Source organism: Uloborus diversus, unplaced genomic scaffold (assembly GCF_026930045.1).
Source record: "Uloborus diversus isolate 005 unplaced genomic scaffold, Udiv.v.3.1 scaffold_1192, whole genome shotgun sequence".
NCBI classification, from domain to species: Eukaryota; Metazoa; Arthropoda; class Arachnida; order Araneae; family Uloboridae; genus Uloborus; species Uloborus diversus.
In genome coordinates, this window is record NW_026557868.1 from 30,906 (window position 1) to 48,262 (window position 17,357).

The following is a 17,357-nucleotide window of genomic DNA, read 5'->3' on the forward strand; positions in this document are numbered from 1 at the left end:
ATTTTCAGTTGTCATCATGAATGTGTTACTGCCGTTGGTCTCCAAATTATGTTAACCATTTTGCTATTTTTCTGACCTTTTAATATGCATTTAGTTTTACGTTTACGTTACGTAGTTTTACGTTACGTTACGTTTAGTTCTAATGGAAATTTTTATAAAGCACAACAATGATCTCAACAAATAAGATTCAAGAAGGATTCAAGACGCAAAGATCAGATATATCTTTAGTTTGATTTGCGTATTTTCGCTTTTCCAATGTGTAAAAGAAAACGAAGTATTTCTGCTTCAAGCGATGCAGCCTGTAGACGGCAGGCAGCCAGAAGACGTGAAATGAGAGCTTCTGAAACGGACGAACAAAGAAGTGGCAGATTATCACTAATGGCACAGCGGGATCACGACAGAAGAGCACAAGAAACTGAAGAGGATAGAAGTAGTCGGTTATCCGCCATGGCACAGCGGGATCACGACAGAAGAGCACAAGCAACTGAAGAGGATAGAAGTAGTCGGTTATCCGCCATGGCACAGCGGGATCACGACAGAAGAGCACAAGAAACTGAAGAGCATAGAAGTAGTCGGTTATCCGCCATGGCACAGCGTGCAAGAAGACGTCGACTAAGTTTTACTGAAGGAAGCTCTTTTTATGCAGCCAGGACAGCCGGCTCTGTTGTCGAAGAGCACAACTGCGGGACGCTAGACAACGTCTGTCTGAAATGCAGTGGGTTGTATTTCAGAGCTGAAAAGAACACTAGGGGAACATATATACACTGCTGCCATAATGGGAAAGTAGTTGAATCAGTTTCAGCATATCCCACGGAGCTGAAAAGATTGATAGACGGTAGCGATCAACTATCATCTCATTTCAAAAAACACATAAGGTCCTACAACAGTGCTCTCTATTTGCTTCGATGGCTGCACAAATAACTCCTCCTACAGGACGAGGAGCATATTGCTACCGAATCCATGGTCAAGTTTACCACAGGACTTCTCATCTACACCCAACTGAAACGACTACAGAAAAATACGCCCAATTATACGTGCTGGACTCCGATCGAGCAACTCGCCAAAGGTTGGAACTCTCGGAAAACTTGGAATGCAATCCAGAATTAATGAGAAAACTGGACGAGATCCTTAGAAGAGTCAACCCTTTTGCAGCTGCTTATAAAATGATGTGGGATTTGGAACAGCAAGTTTTTATGGAAGAAGGGCGTGAGGCATCTTCGAAAGTGACAATGTTCATTAGTGACCATAGACTTGATTCCGACCAACACAGAGGGAGATATAATGCTCCAAAAAGTAACGAAGTTGCAATGATTTTCAAAAACTCCGATGGCATCCCACCAAACAATCGAGACATATGTATTTATCCAAAGCACCGAGAACTACTCAGAATTAATACTCTCAACCCAAACTGTGATCCTATGACTTACGCATTGTTTTTCCCCCTTGGTGAAAAAGGCTTTAACACTAACCAAGGTTACACTGAATTGCAGTTTTACATTCACCGCCTATCAGTCAAGAGAGACATTTTCAATCCTATTTTGTATGGTGGGAAACTAATGCAACAATATGTAGTTGATTCGTACGTGAAAGTCGAAGGTAACCGTTTGAACTTCATTCGGCACAACCAAAAGACTCTACGAGTGGAATCGTACCTGGGACTTGCCGACCACATAAATGCCCTCGCTACTGAAGCCGGCATGAGAGCGGGTGTTACTGTCATCCTTCCTTCGACATTCATCGGGAGTCCGAGAGCAATGCAGCAAAATTATCAAGACGCCATGTCGATAGTCAGAGACTATGGCAAGCCGGACTTGTTTTTGACTTTTACTTGCAACCCAAAGTGGAAAAAAATCCGGGACAACCTTTTTCCTGGACAAAAGCCGCATGATCGTCCTGACTTGGTTGCCCGAGTCTTTGACATGAAAAAGAAAGCTCTCCTCCAAGATCTGCAAAAGGATGGCATTTTCGGGCGAATTGTGGCAGATATTCATGTCATAGCGTTTCAAAAAAGAGGACTGCCACATATGCACCTGCTATTAATATTAGCAGAAGAGGATAAAATACGTGACCCAGAAACAATCGACCTAATAGTGTCGGCAGAACTGCCAGATGAAACGCTGGATCCTCGACTACATGAGATCGTTAAATCAACAATGATTCACGGCCCATGCGGGGCACTAAACCCCAATTCACCATGCATAACTGACGGCGTTTGCACAAAAGGGTACCCTAAGTCATTCACAGCAGTCACGGCTGACAGTGTCAATGGTTATGCTATGTATCGATGTCGGGACGACGGAAACCACGTTATACTCAACGGAAATGTAGTAGACAACAGATGGATCATCCCATAAAACCCGTACCTCACCAAAAAATATAACGCCCATATCAATCTCGAAATATGCAGTTCCATCAAGTCAATAAAATATGTTTTTAAGTATGTCTACAAGGGCCACGACTGTGCAAAAGTCGTCTTCGAGGAAAACGGTGAAGGTTCTGTCTCATGGGATGAAATTAAGACCTTTTTGGACGCCAGATATGTATCTGCTCCAGAAGCAATGTGGCGACTTCTTGAGAAAAAAATGCACGATAAGTCCCATGCAATTATTCGCTTGCCTGTTCATTTGCCTCACATGCAACCCGTATACTTTTACGATGATGAAGAACGTCAAGCCCTGGAAAGAGCAGCTCAGCGACAAACGATGCTGACTGCTTGGTTTGAACTGAATACAAGAGATCCCGACGCCAATATTTATCTGTATGTGGACATTCCTAAACATTTTGTTTGGAAGAATAACAAATGGGAGCGACGAGTACGATTGGGAGAGAAAATTGTGTCGAGGTTATATTCTGTCAGTCCGAAAGATATCGAACGATTTCATCTTCGCATGCTTCTCTTTCACGTCCCGGGAGCAAAGTCTTTTGAAGAGTTACGGACCTTCGATGGCGTCACGATGGAGTCTTTCAAGGAGGCATGTCGAGCTAGGAACTTGTTAGAAGATGATGGCGAGTGGCGAAACTGCTTACTTGAAGCATGTCAATTTCAAATGCCTGCAAAATTACGACAATTATTTTCATTCATCTGTGTCTTTTGCAACCCGGCATCTCCCCTGGAACTTTGGGAAGAATTCAAGACTTCTTTGTATGAGGACTTTCATTCAAATACTGCTGTGCAGGAGAGTATAAACCTCGCATTGCACAACATAGCAGACCATCTTCATGCTCATAACATGACCCTTACACGCGTTGGATTGCCAGAACCCACCACCTCACACGAATATGTCAGCACAGATTCCTACGATGTTGAAACGGAGAAGAAAGAGGGAGAGCAACTGTCAGCAATGTTGAATCCGGAGCAGCGTTCCGTTTTTGAAGCCATAATGCTTGCGATCCGAAATGTTGACGATGCATCGCCAAAAACATTTTGTGTGAATGCTATTGCAGGTTCAGGAAAAACTTTCCTCTTTAACGCAATAATACACTCAGTCAGAGGATTAGGAGAAATAGCAGTTCCCGTTGCATGGACTGGAATTGCAGCGATTATTTTGAACGGTGGCAGGACAGCCCATTCCCGATTCAAGCTACCGGTACCCATTTTGGATAACTCTTCCTGTAACATTCGTCACAACACGGAAGACGGAAAATTTCTGAAATCGGCAAAACTAATTATTTGGGACGAGTGTACAATGACTCCCCACCACGCTTTGAGTGCGGTTGACCGGTTACTCAGAGACTTGACAGGTACAGACTTGCCTTTCGGTGGAAAGGTATTTCTTCTCGGAGGTGATTGGAGACAAATTTTGCCTGTTGCAATACATGAAAACAGGACCACTATATTAGAATCCTGCCTCAAGAACTCACCTCTTTGGAATACATTCAGGCAATTTTCACTCATCAGGAACATGAGGACTGAGATCAATGAGCAAGATTTCGGAGATTGGCTTTTACATCTCGGCAATGGGGCTTTGACCAACGATTGCCAATTGGGAGAAGATGTAATTGAAATTCCCGAAGAATGTGTGGTGCACGAGTCCATTGTCGGTGAAATTTTCGGATCATCCGTCATCGACCTGGAAACTTTAGCTGAAAAAGCTATTTTGTGCCCTAAGAATGAAGATTCGTTAAAACTAAACGAGCAGGTTTTGAAAAAACTTCCAGGACAAATTAAAACGTACTTCAGTGCAGACAGCATCATCTCTGACGATCAAGATGAACAAAACAACTTGCAACTTGATTTTGTAAATACACTAACTCCCTCCGGAATGCCACCACATGTTCTTAACCTGAAAGAAGGAGCCATCGTAATGCTGCTTAGAAATTTAAATCCGACAGCAGGGCTGTGTAATGGGACGCGTTTGATTATTAGGAAACTTATGCCCAATGTCATTGATGCCGAAATTCTGACTGGCCACACAAAAGGTTCACGAGCTTTCATTCCCAGGATGACACTTTCTCCGTCTGACAGCAATTTACCTTTCCAGCTTAAAAGAAGGCAATTTCCTGTCCGACTTGGCTTTGCAATGACGATAAACAAGTCCCAAGGCCAGAGTCTTCGAAAAGTAGGGATATATTTGCCTCAGCCCGTATTCTCACATGAAATGCTGTACGTTGCTTTCTCTCGAGCAACATCCAAGCGTTGTGTTCGAGTTTTGGTGCTGGATACAAAGAAGCAAGGAAAACTCAATCGGTGCAATAGAGTGTTCACGAAGAATATTGTTTTCCGTGAAGTTCTGCTTTAACTTTTCAAGAGATCCGACATCATACCTACCTCATAATCAAATCCAAGCTAACTGTAGCTACACTTCTCATTTTTTTTAAAAATCAAAATATTTGCTAATCGCAACAAGCTCCGACGTTTCTCTACCATGAGTCAAGCGCATATTAATGTGCAGTACGAACATCTGTTTTAAATTTGCTGAGGGTTTGTACCTGGAAAACGGATTGCTGTAATTCTTGTACGACCATGTGGATAGAATCCATCCAAATATTTATCTGAGTGGTATGTTGCATTAATAAACACCCGGGCAACGCCGGGTAGTAGACTATTTTATGTAAAAAGCGGATTGTTATTGTGCATAAATATTTCCGATATAGTCTATCAGATGTAATTCAGTTTAACGTGAGTAAAGATTATAGTTGATAATGCATATATTTTCCCCTTTTGTGCTGACTGAAAATGTACTCATAACTTGTATCATTGATAACGATTATTAACGTTGATGAGGTGTTTTGGCAAAAATATGTTTTACTGGTGTTTTGCAAACCTTGCTTTACGCGCATTTATTTATTCCTTAACGCGTTAGAAACTAGTGTCAGTGTACTACAAAAGCATCAACTGGACTGCTCTTACATTTTTTAGGTAGCCCGTGCAACGCCGGGCACGCAGCTAGTCTTATACATATAAAATCTGAGTATCTATCTATCTTTCTATGTCCAAGCTTCTTCTCCCGAACGACAGTGAACTGACCATCGAACCAGGTATCGATGGATTCGTCATCTTCCCGTCTTCATGTTTGGCTATTTAACATAATCCTCCGATAATAATTAGCGGAGATATCAATTAAAAATTATTAATTATGACTCTTAGATTTCAAAATAAAATCCATATTTTTCGAAGGCTTTCCTCCATTCAAATTATTATTCAGTGCTTCAACTCAACTTTCCGGATGAACGCTTTTATTAAAATTTACAGCGTGAAGAAAATCATTGAGATGAAAGATCTGTTGCCATTTCTTTTTCTCGAATATAAAGAAATAAAATTAGGCTTTTGTTTTAAGGCTTTTCCTGTAATCAGGGTGTTTAAGTTGTTTACTTTTCGATTATTTTGCCGTAATCTGCAGCAAAATTTTGCTGTTTTTTTTTTTTTTTTTGTTCAAGCCTGATTGTTAAATACGCGTCACATGACATAACTTTCATTTTCGAGGAGGACCGTGCACGTCGTAAAGTAAATGAGTGATTTACAAGTTATTTGAGTTCTTTGAGGGTTTGTACCTGGAAAACGGATTGATGTAATTCTTGTACGACCATATGGATAGAATCCATCCAAATATTTATCTGAGTGGTATGTTGCATTAATAAACACCCGGGCAACGCCGGGTAGTAGACTATTTTATGTAAAAAGCGGATTGTTATTGTGCATAAATATTTCCGATATAGTCTATCAGATGTAATTCAGTTTAACGTGAGTAAAGATTATAGTTGATAATGCATATATTTTCCCCTTTTGTGCTGACTGAAAATGTACTCATAACTTGTATCATTGATAACGATTATTAACGTTGATGAGGTGTTTTGGCAAAAATATGTTTTACTGGTGTTTTGCAAACCTTGCTTTACGCGCATTTATTTATTCCTTAACGTGTTAGAAACTAGTGTCAGTGTACTACAAAAGCATCAACTGGACTGCTCTTACATTTTTTAGGTAGCCCGTGCAACGCCGGGCACGCAGCTAGTTTAAACTTATTTATTGATTTATTTTAAATTTAAATTATTTATTTGATTTTATTTTATTCTGTTTATATTTCATTTCATTTATTTATTTAGTTTGTGTGTGTGTGTGTGTGTGTCATTGGCGTAGCATAGAATTTTTCTAATAAAATAATAATAATTATAAATAATAAAAAAAATAAATATTTAAAAAAATAATTAAAATAAAAAAGGGACCTTAAAAATAAAAGGGAAAGAGGGTTGAAAATTTGGGGTAGGGAGGGGGGGGGGGATTTGCGCCATTGAACTTGGGGGGATGGTCTGGGCACCCCTGCTTCTTTCCATTTACTAAGAATGCATTAAACATTCATCACCTACTGAAGAGAAAAATAATGCTCTTAAAAATGAGATTCTAAAAGTTATGAAAAAATATTGTACATTATTGGACCCGTTTTCATGTATTATAAACCACGATTTTGAAACGATTGCTCCATTAACTTTGTATTTAATCTGAAACCGATAATATGAAATTGCATCGTTTTCATGGGCAAAAATAGCATTTTCGATGTTTCAAGACTTTTCAGATAGTTGATCTATAAAAATGAAACTTCGGTTCCGGAACTAAATAATCTATATATATAATTCTCTTACGTGCCGGCAAATGAAGGGGTGAATTTCTAAACCTCTGTTGGCAACACTTCGCCGATAAATCATGTAAACAAACTTCTACGTTGTTTTGAAATCTTGAATCACAGAATACTCAACGAACTTTTTTTTTTTTTTGAGATGAGTTTGAGTCGGGCTGTGGCCCATTTCAACCTTAATCAGCAAAGAAAAGCTCAAAGAAGGCAGGAAACCGTTCTTGAATCCAATTTAAGACGAGCCATTTCCAGAGTTGTATTCTCTGATTCGCTGCCGATAATTTTTAGCGGCTGGGGAATTTTCAGTCAGCAGTTCCTTCAACAGATCAGGTGCGTCACACAATGCCGGTAACCGCACCTTTCCGTCATGGCAACATTTAGTATATTTATTTGCAGTATTACGCTCTTTCTGCCAATAAAGAGCACCACAAAATTCGCATTCTTCACACATTGCTCCACAATCATGTTCATCGGCAATGTTGTTTTGAACGCGTAGGCGCTTTGAGCGTCGTCTATTCTCTGCTTCAGTACGACAGTTCAGTTCAAAATGAATAACCGAGAAAGAATTTACTTTATTCCTTTTATTCTCAGCTGAAAGGTTTCGCCAAATTTGTTTAGGGTTATAGTAGTTTTAGTATTGTGCAAGCAAAGTAGCCTTGGCGAGTTTTCGCGTTTTTAGTTAAACCATTTTTTGTTCGTGACGTGGCAAGGATTCAGAATAACAAGAAGAAGGACAAACGTTTGAGAAAATATGTTTGGTGCTCTCTGAGCCTGTTTTTAGTCATGGCCAGCTCTATGTGGCATTATCAAGAACAAGATCTTTTGAAGCAGTGTCAGTTGTGGCTCCCAAACGGGACATTTTTAATTGTGTATATGAGGAAGTTTTCTCAGATTAGAATATATAAGAGTGTAAATATGTAAATATATATAAGAGTGTAAATAATGTAAATACATCCCTCGGGGGAGCCTGTAACCCCTAGAGGGCGCGTCCCCAGGTGGCGGATAGGGGAATGCCTTCATTGGTTTTCCAATGGGTGGTAGAAGGGAAATAAAATACCTTCCGCGGACCAACAGGTAGAAGTGCAATCTCTCCAAAGCAATGACAGACACTTTTGTATCTATAATGGTAAAGTTGTGCACATTGCCAAGGCAGTCATCTTACATACAGCAAAGTTAAACTGTCGAAAATCTGGCTAAAGCAGACAAATTAACATTATGAACGTAATTTTCATATTGGTTAAATGGATGGTGACCTAAATGCAATTACCAACTTTAATTTTTACGGAAAATTTTAGCTAGGCTAATGTATTGGCATACAGCGAGCGAGCGAAGCGAGCATGGATCGCGAAGCGATCCACAGGGAACTGCGTAAGCAGTTCCGGGGGTTGGCGAGCGATAGCGAGCAGGGGGCGATAGCCCCCTAGTGTATATTAAACTGTTTAAATAGACTCATAATATCAAAATAAATAAATCAAATTACAAAAATGTTTCGTAGTTGGTCTTGTGTTATGTTTTAAAAGATAATGCAGTAGCACCCGTTTATACCAAGGGGATTTCAAGTTGAAGGGATCTAATGAAAACTTCGTTATAGTCGTAATTTCGCAATAAGAAGTTAAATAGCACATGTTGAAATGCTAAAAACAGTGCACAAGGATGATTGAGTCTATTACGTCATAAATTCGCTATATGGTGAATTCCAGGAAAAAGGCGACATGACACTTGAATTTTAACACTTAATATTCTGCCACTTGCCATATACCATTCTCTTCAGAAATAAATGAACTTCTTGAATCTTAACCTGTTTTTCCCAAATAGTTTAATGACTTCAAGAAAATCAAGGGAAAAATCAAGTTTTCTCTTTGTATTTTTATGGAGCAAAAAATCTCTTTTTTGTTACATACTTGAATTTCAATAAACTTGTTATCAGCATATAATATTTAGGTTAACTTTTATCTTTTAAATGACTAGTTAAACGTTTTGGTAAGTAATTTCAAATTTATTTTTATTCAACCATGAAATAGGTCCATTACTAAGGTTGTTTGGTACAGCGAGAACAAAACAAAAGAGGAAAAGAAAATGCGTTGTTCGGCTTCACGGCTGATTATCATTTTTTCTCTATATAATTACCGTGAAGTCCGTGAAATTTATTCTTTATATGGGGCTAAAACTTTTTCCTCCATGGTTTTTGTCCCTAATTTAATTTACATAATTTACTTTATAAGGTTGTGGCAACAGTCTAAAAAATACTTCGACTTTGATTGATTTTCGAATTGATGTGTTGTGTTCTGTGTGTGAGTTGTGGTTCTTTTTTCTTGTCTGAGTGTGAAACTATTCTTGAGTTCTTGAGTTGTGTTTTGAGTTTCTTTGTACGAATTCTTCTGAATTCATTCATTACAGTCCACTATTAAATCGAATTTTTGTGAACCTTGAACAAAGTCATATTTTTGTGTGAATTCTTTGCTTCATTTATGACTCGTATTCTTCATATTTATTTTTGGACCGACGGAGCCGGAGATTTTATGCATCAACGAGGGTGAGTTTGTTCCATTTATTTGTGAGTGAGAATGGATCTTAAAGCCTTGAAAAAAAAGAAAAACTGCAGTTAAAGCCAGTTTAACAAAATTAAGGGAGAAAATTAACAGTAGTATTGATTGTGCAGATTCCACAGAATTGGAATTCTTCAAAATAAAAATTCAAAAATCTAGTGAAGATATTACTTCTGTGTTCAATAATATTTTTGATTTGTCTGAAGAATCGGAACTTGATTCTTATATTACTGAGCTACAAGGTCAATGCGATATAATTGACGAATTACTTCTTGTAGTCTCTAGAGCCCTTTCTAAGAACAGTTCTGTTGTAAAAAATGAAAGTAAATGTTCCGAGGCAGCTGATATAAAACTACCAAAATTAACTCTGCCGAGTTTTGGTGGTAATCTTGAAGAATGGTTGTCATTTAGTGACCTTTTTAACGCAGCGATTTCGAATAATGAGAAATTATCCGGCGGGCAGAAATTACAGTATTTAAAGTGTTCTTTAAAAGGTGAAGCGTTAAAAATTGTGCAATCACTTCCAATTTCTGATGCAAATTTTACTATAGCGTGGGAGTTACTTTCACAAAGATTTTCGCATAAAAGAGAACTTATGAGTGCTTTAGTAAGGAAGTTGTTGTATTTACCTTCATTGCAATCGGAAAATTCTTCACAAATTTTAAGATTGGTGGATAGTGTAAGAGAATGTATTCGGTCTTTCGAGACTTTACAGTTCAAAATAGAGAGCTTTTCTGACACTCTATTAATGTTTATCGTGCAATTTAAATTAGACCCAGATACAAGAGGTTGGTTGGAACGTTCAATGGAAGGAGATAGTATTCCAAAACTGGATGAATTATTAGAATTTTTAAAATCTCATTCAAGGACACTGCAAACTAGTAAACAACAGGGCAATAAAAAGCTAAATGTTCATCAAAAGGTGTCAACATTCACATCAGAGATCCATTCACTTTGTGTTTATTGCAAGGCTAAGCATTCTTTAATTAAGTGTAATAAATTTTTGAATTTAAGCGTTCAAGACCGTGTTAATTTTGTGAAGAAAAATAATGTGTGCTTCAATTGTTTACTTTCAAATCACAGAGTATCGCAGTGCAAGAGTGTTTATAAATGTAAAAAATGTGCTAAAAATCATCACACCTTGCTTCATTTTAATCAGTCTGAGAACAACTCTGAAGTTAATTATCAAGGTGCGAGTAATTCAAATACATTATCAGCCAGTGCTAAGGTATTTGTTCCACAATCAACAGCTGTATCATACACTGATCAAAACAAAATCGGAGATTCATCGATGCATGAAAATATTTCTGCGCCTATAAATTCTTGTGTTTCTGATTTTAACTATCATGGGCAGGTATTATTGTGTACTGCAATCATCAGGGTAGTAGATTCTTCTGGAGAGTTGCAACTTTGTCGAGCGTTACTCGACCCTGGTAGCCAAGCCAGCTTCATAACTGAGGATTGTTTACAGAGGTTAGGCTTATCTAGAAAAAGAGCTAAATTTCTCATATCGTGCCTTGGATCATCAGATGCTAAAACTAATGGAATTTCAGAAATCAAATTTGTCCCACATTTCACTAATAAGTTATCATTCACCACTCCCGTATTTGTGATAAACAAAATTATTGGAGAATTACCACATATAACTTTGAGTAAGGAGTTTGTTGAACAATTTAGCGATCTCACTTTAGCAGATCCAACATTTTTCAAAAGTGGAACAATAGATATTCTATTAGGAGTAGACATTTCCATGCCAATGTTCAGAGGAGAAACCATCAAGGGAGGCGAAAATATGCCATATGCATCTCGCTCTGATTTAGGGTGGATTATTTCAGGTAGTGTTAGCTTTCCTGCGACGGGGAATCATACTATTCGAGTGAATAATATTCAGTTAGAAACACAAGACATGCTAACTAATTTTTGGAAATTAGACTCTGTGCCTGAAATTTCTAGTTTAACTAAACTAGAACAAGACTGAGAATCATTTTTTATCTACATTTTCGAGAGATAAAAACGGTATTTATACGGTAAAATTACCCTTCCATTCATCTCCAGAGTTGCTTGGTGAGTCTAGACAAGCAGCAGTTTGCAGATTTAAATCGTTGGAGAAATCATTATCATCTAAGCCTGAGGTGCACGAGCAGTACAAGAACTTTATGAGTGAATACTATAGCTTAGGACACATGGAAATGGTCCCTAATAACGAGGTGTTTAGTGATTCATCCTATTATTTACCCCATCATGGTGTAGTAAAAGAATCGAGTTCTACTACCAAATTAAGAGTCGTTTTTGATGCTTCTGCGAAATCAACCTCAGGCCTTTCGTTGAATGATCTTTTGATGACAGGGCCAAGAATTCAACAAGAACTCTTCCCTATTCTCCTTCGCTTTAGAACGTATAAAGTAGTCTTTTGCGCAGATGTAGAAAAAATGTTTCGGCAAATTAGAGTGCATCCAGAAGATAGGAACTGGCAAAGAGTTTTGTGGCGAGAAAATTCAAATGAACCTTTAAAATCTTACAGATTAGTAACGGTTACATATGGAACTGCGAGCGCCCCATTTTTATCTACAAGAGTAATGAAACAGTTAGCTTTAGATGAAAAGGACAACTTTCCCTTAGCGACTGACGTTGCTATTCGTGATTTTTACGTTGATGACCTTCTTTCAGGAGCCCAAAGTGAAGAAACAGCCAAACTCGTGGCCAAACAAATGTTTGAGATGATGTTGAAGAGAGGTTTTACGCTGAGAAAATGGCTTTCAAACGTGCCAAATGTTTTAGAGGGCATTCCCGAAAGGTTTAGAGAAAATAATACTTCTGTAGAGATCAATTGTGACACAAGAGTTAAGGTTTTAGGAATTCAGTGGCAACCATCTACAGATACGTTTCATTTCACTGACTCCATTGATATCGAGAAGCCATGCACTAAGAGAAATATTCTTTCTGAGATTGCCAAAATTTTTGATCCTATGGGATGGTTAGCACCTGTGATTGTGTACGCCAAAATCTTAATTCAAGAGTTATGGAATTACGATATTGGTTGGGATGAACCTATTGGTAAAAAATGTGAAGAAAAGTGGAGAAGATTTTATTCAGAACTACCACAGCTATCAACTTTTCAAATTCCGCGTTTTGTTTTGTGTTCCAGTCCATCTCTCATAGAAATTCATGGGTTTTCTGACGCTTCAGAGAAGGCATATTGTGCAGTGATATATGTAAAATCTTCAAGTGATCAAGAAGTGCAAGTAAATATTTTAGCTGCAAAAACTAGAGTAGCACCGCTGAAGTCCCAGACTCTTCCGCGGCTTGAGCTTTGTGCTGCTTTACTGTTATCAAACCTTTTACAAGTTGTTTGTACCCATATTGAAATTCCCTTTGATCATATCTATGCTTGGACAGATTCGCGTGTCGCATTGTCATGGATTAACTCTGAACCACGTCGCTGGCAACCATTTGTTGCAAATCGTGTAGCCAAAATTCAAGATGCCAATCCTAGTGTTTCGTGGAAATTCGTAGCTGGAGCAGAGAATCCAGCAGACTATGGAACTAGAGGAAAGCTACCATCAGAGTTTTTGAGGAGTTCATTGTGGTTGCACGGACCTCAATGGCTCAAACAACCTATTGAAATTACTGAACCAAAGGTAATCATTGACTCAAACGTAAGTGAAACTGTGCTCAAGGAGGAGAAAAAAGGCTACAATTCTTGTGTGTCAAAATTTCAAGAGCCAGAATTAATTACAAAATATTCATCGTGGTTAAAGCTATGCAGAGTAGTAGCATGGTGTATGAGATTCAAAAATAACTGTTCCACTCTACCTGAGAATCGTCTTCAGAGCCATTTATCAACAGAGGAAATCTTGAAGAGTACATCAGTGATTATTAAAATTGTTCAACAATCAGCATTTTCCGAGGAGTTGAACTGTTTAAAATCTGCGAAACCTCTGAAATCAAGTAGTAAGCTTTTAAGTTTAACACCATTTTTAGATTCAACAGGAATTATGCGTGTAGGTGGAAGACTTAAAAATTCCAACTTATCAGAAGACAGAAAATATCCCATGACTCTACCTAAAAGTCATCATATCACAAATTTGATCATCAACTACTATCATCAAGTTTATCTTCACGCTGGCCCACAATTACTGTTTTCGGTTATACGGCAAAGGTTTTGGATTCTTAGTGCTAGAGATGCTATTAGAAGGTGTACTCATCAATGTGTTATTTGCTGCAGAATTCGCGCTCAAACTGCGAATCAGATGATGGCTGATCTTCCAGTTTCAAGAGTTACTGCAAGCAGAGCATTTAATCGTGTAGGAGTAGATTTCGCCGGACCATTCAATATCAAAAATCGAACTGGCAGAGGAGTGAAAATTACAAAGTGTTACGTGTGTCTATTTGTTTGCTTCTCTACGAGAGCAGTACATTTAGAAATAGTAGGAGACCTTACGACAAAATCCTTCATAGCAACTTTGAAGAGGTTCATAGCACGTCGAGGCAAGCCCGTAGAAATCCACAGTGATTGTGGCACAAATTTCAAGGGTGCCAGTAAAGAGTTGAGAAAGGCGTTCGACATGTTACGAAATGATCATCTTCATGGCTATCTGTCATCTGAAAGCATCAAATGGATCTTCAACCCTCCCGCTGCGCCTCACTTTGGAGGCCTGTGGGAAGCAGGAATTAAATCTGTCAAGTATCATCTAAAGAGATGCCTTGGAAACGTTGTACCAACGTTTGAAGAATTCTTAACGCTTATTACGCAAATCGAGGCATGTTTAAATTCGCGCCCACTGACACCAGCTTCACCAGATCCGAATGAGTTAGAAGCTCTGACTCCCGGACACTTCTTGATTGGGACATCTATGAGTGCCATTCCAGAACCGGACTTGACTACAGAGAAAATTAGCCACATTGATCGTTGGAGAAACATGCAAAAGATACTTCAACATTTTTGGAGACGTTGGAGTAATGAATACTTGTGTAGGTTACAACAGAGGCCTAAGTGGTGTAAATTACAACGTGACTTTCAACCAGGTGACTTAGTGTTAGTCAAAAACGAGAACCTTCCTCCTCTACGCTGGAGTCTAGGTAGGATTCAACATGTTTTCCCAGGAAAAGATAGTAGAGTGCGTGTTGTAGAGCTACTGACTGCAAATGGTGTACTAAAGAGACCAATTTCTAAACTTTGTGCTTTACCTCTGAACTGACTTTGTGACTTTTATCAGAGACTGCATTTTCAATTGTTTCTATTTTAATTTCTTTGTTATATTTATGTGTTCTCTTTTCAGGTGCTTGCCTTTCGTGAGTTTTGAACCCCCTCTGGGATTTCAAGGCTGGGGGTATGTTTGGTACAGCGAGAACAAAACAAAAGAGGAAAAGAAAATGCGTTGTTCGGCTTCACGGCTGATTATCATTTTTTCTCTATATAATTACCGTGAAGTCCGTGAAATTTATTCTTTATATGGGGCTAAAACTTTTTCCTCCATGGTTTTTGTCCCTAATTTAATTTACATAATTTACTTTATAAGGTTGTGGCAACAGTCTAAAAAATACTTCGACTTTGATTGATTTTCGAATTGATGTGTTGTGTTCTGTGTGTGAGTTGTGGTTCTTTTTTCTTGTCTGAGTGTGAAACTATTCTTGAGTTGTGTTTTGAGTTTCTTTGTGCGAATTCTTCTGAATTCATTCATTACAGTCCACTATTAAATCGAATTTTTGTGAACCTTGAACAAAGTCCTATTTTTGTGTGAATTCTTTGCTTCATTTATGACTCGTATTCTTCAAAGGTGATAATTTGATATCCTTCCGTTACCAAAATACTACATCTCAGTTAGTTCACCAAGAACCTATTGGGTATAGAAACTAATGTTTTTTTATGCAAAGCAGAATTATGCCCCTCGTCAAGGAGGCATACTTATAATTTTAATGGATATTTAATTTATATGGTTTTTAATGGTAACGGAAGGACATTTAACTGTTAGTTGATACAGGGTAAAATTTTAGAGTCTTTATATATAAAAATGGAGTTCGGTAAATTTGTTCCCTAAGATCTCAGAAACTACCCGGCAGATTTGGCTGAAACTTTCACCGTTTGTTCTTTTTGGTACTGGGGAGGTTTGCAGACCAGTTCGAAAAAAATCCGATTGTTAGTTCCTTTTTTATTCTAATATGTCCAAATTTTCGCATAAATGCCCCAATATGACGGTGAAAAAATACATGCACATATTAAAATTCTGTGTCCATCGAAAGCGCTTTTTTTTCTGCTGAAGATGGCATCTGTTAGAAAGTTCTAAGTTGTATGAAAAACGAGATATGAGCTTTTTTTGTTCCATGTTCGAAGGCTCTCCTCAACCCAATTCATTATTTAGTGTATCATCTCAACTCTCAGTTGATAGCTAGAATTGTTGTACTGTTCAATATTTTTGCGTTTCGTGTGACTGTTCGAGGCTTTTCTCAAATCAAATCTTAAAGTAACGTTTTTTCATAAGATTGGCTGATAATAAATGGATTTGGCTGATTATTTTCCATTTAAATGGAACTTTAATGAAATTATTGTTATGTTTTTATTATTTGTGCGATCAGACTCATGATCCAATCTACCAGTAGAAATCTCGCCAAACTCTTTGCAAAGATTTCAGTAGCTTATGCGAATACATTTGTGCAATTTTTTCAACTGTCGCTGTTAACAAAATATCGCCATTAAAAGAATCTTTAAAACTTTTTTCAAGATGTAAAAAAATCCACCATAAACTAAATTAGGCAAATCCATTAAAAAGCACAAAAACTTCCATAAATTTTTCTTTTTGCACATTTTCAAACAATCGCCAAATTTTACTACTCATTTTGGAAACATTTTGGATGAAAATGTTTAGCTCCATGATATGGTGACTAGAAGTATCTCAGGATTTGGCGACAATATCTTTTTGACGAAAATTAGTAACAGAACGTTTTACAATTTTTGTTAGCCGACCGAAGACATGGATTTTAGCTGTATTAATGAAGATTTTTACTATTAATTTTAATGTAATGGAATGATAATAATATAATGATTATATATATATATATATATATATATATATATATATATATATATATATATATATATATATATATATATATATATATATATATATATATATATATATATATATGGATGTTGGTAAATTTGTTCCCTAAGATCTCAGAAACTACCCGGTAGATTTGGCTGAAACTTTCACCGTTTGTTCTTTTTGGTACTGGGGAGGTTTGTAGACCGAATCGAAAAAAATCCGATTGATAGTTCCTTTTTTATTCTAATTTGTCCAAATTTTCGCATAAATGCTCCAATATGACGGTGAAAAAATACGTGCACATATTAAAATTATGTGTCCATCAAAAGCGCTTTTTTTTTCTGCTGAAGATGGCATCTGTTGCAAAGTTCTAAGTTGTATGAAAAACGGGTTATTAGCTTTTTTGTTCCATGTTCGAAAGCTTTCCTCAACCCAATTCATTATTTAGTGTATCAGCTCAACGCCCAGTTCATAGTTAGAATTGTTGAATTTTTATGTGTTTCGTCTGACTGAGGCTTTTCTCAAGTCAAATCTTAAAGTAACGTTTTTTCTTTTTTCCCCAAGATTGGCTAAAAATAACCAGATTTGGTTAATTATTTTCCATTGAAACGGAACTTTAGTGTAATTAATGGGTTTTTTAATTATTTGTGCTGATTGGATTTTTTAATCATTATCCAATCTAACAGCAGAAACCTCGCCAAAAT

At 37.5% G+C, this 17,357-nt stretch overlaps 1 protein-coding gene across 1 annotated transcript; it reads left to right on the plus strand.

Moving 5' to 3' along the window:
- Window positions 1-1,556: 1,556 nt before the first annotated feature.
- On the plus strand, window positions 1,557-3,444 carry LOC129232354 (uncharacterized; the record flags this gene model as incomplete). Its single annotated transcript, XM_054866503.1, has 2 exons — window positions 1,557-2,324; window positions 2,439-3,444. Coding segments are annotated over exons 1-2 (1,774 nt in total), but the record flags the coding sequence as incomplete, so codon positions are not given.
- Window positions 3,445-17,357: the final 13,913 nt, after the last annotated feature.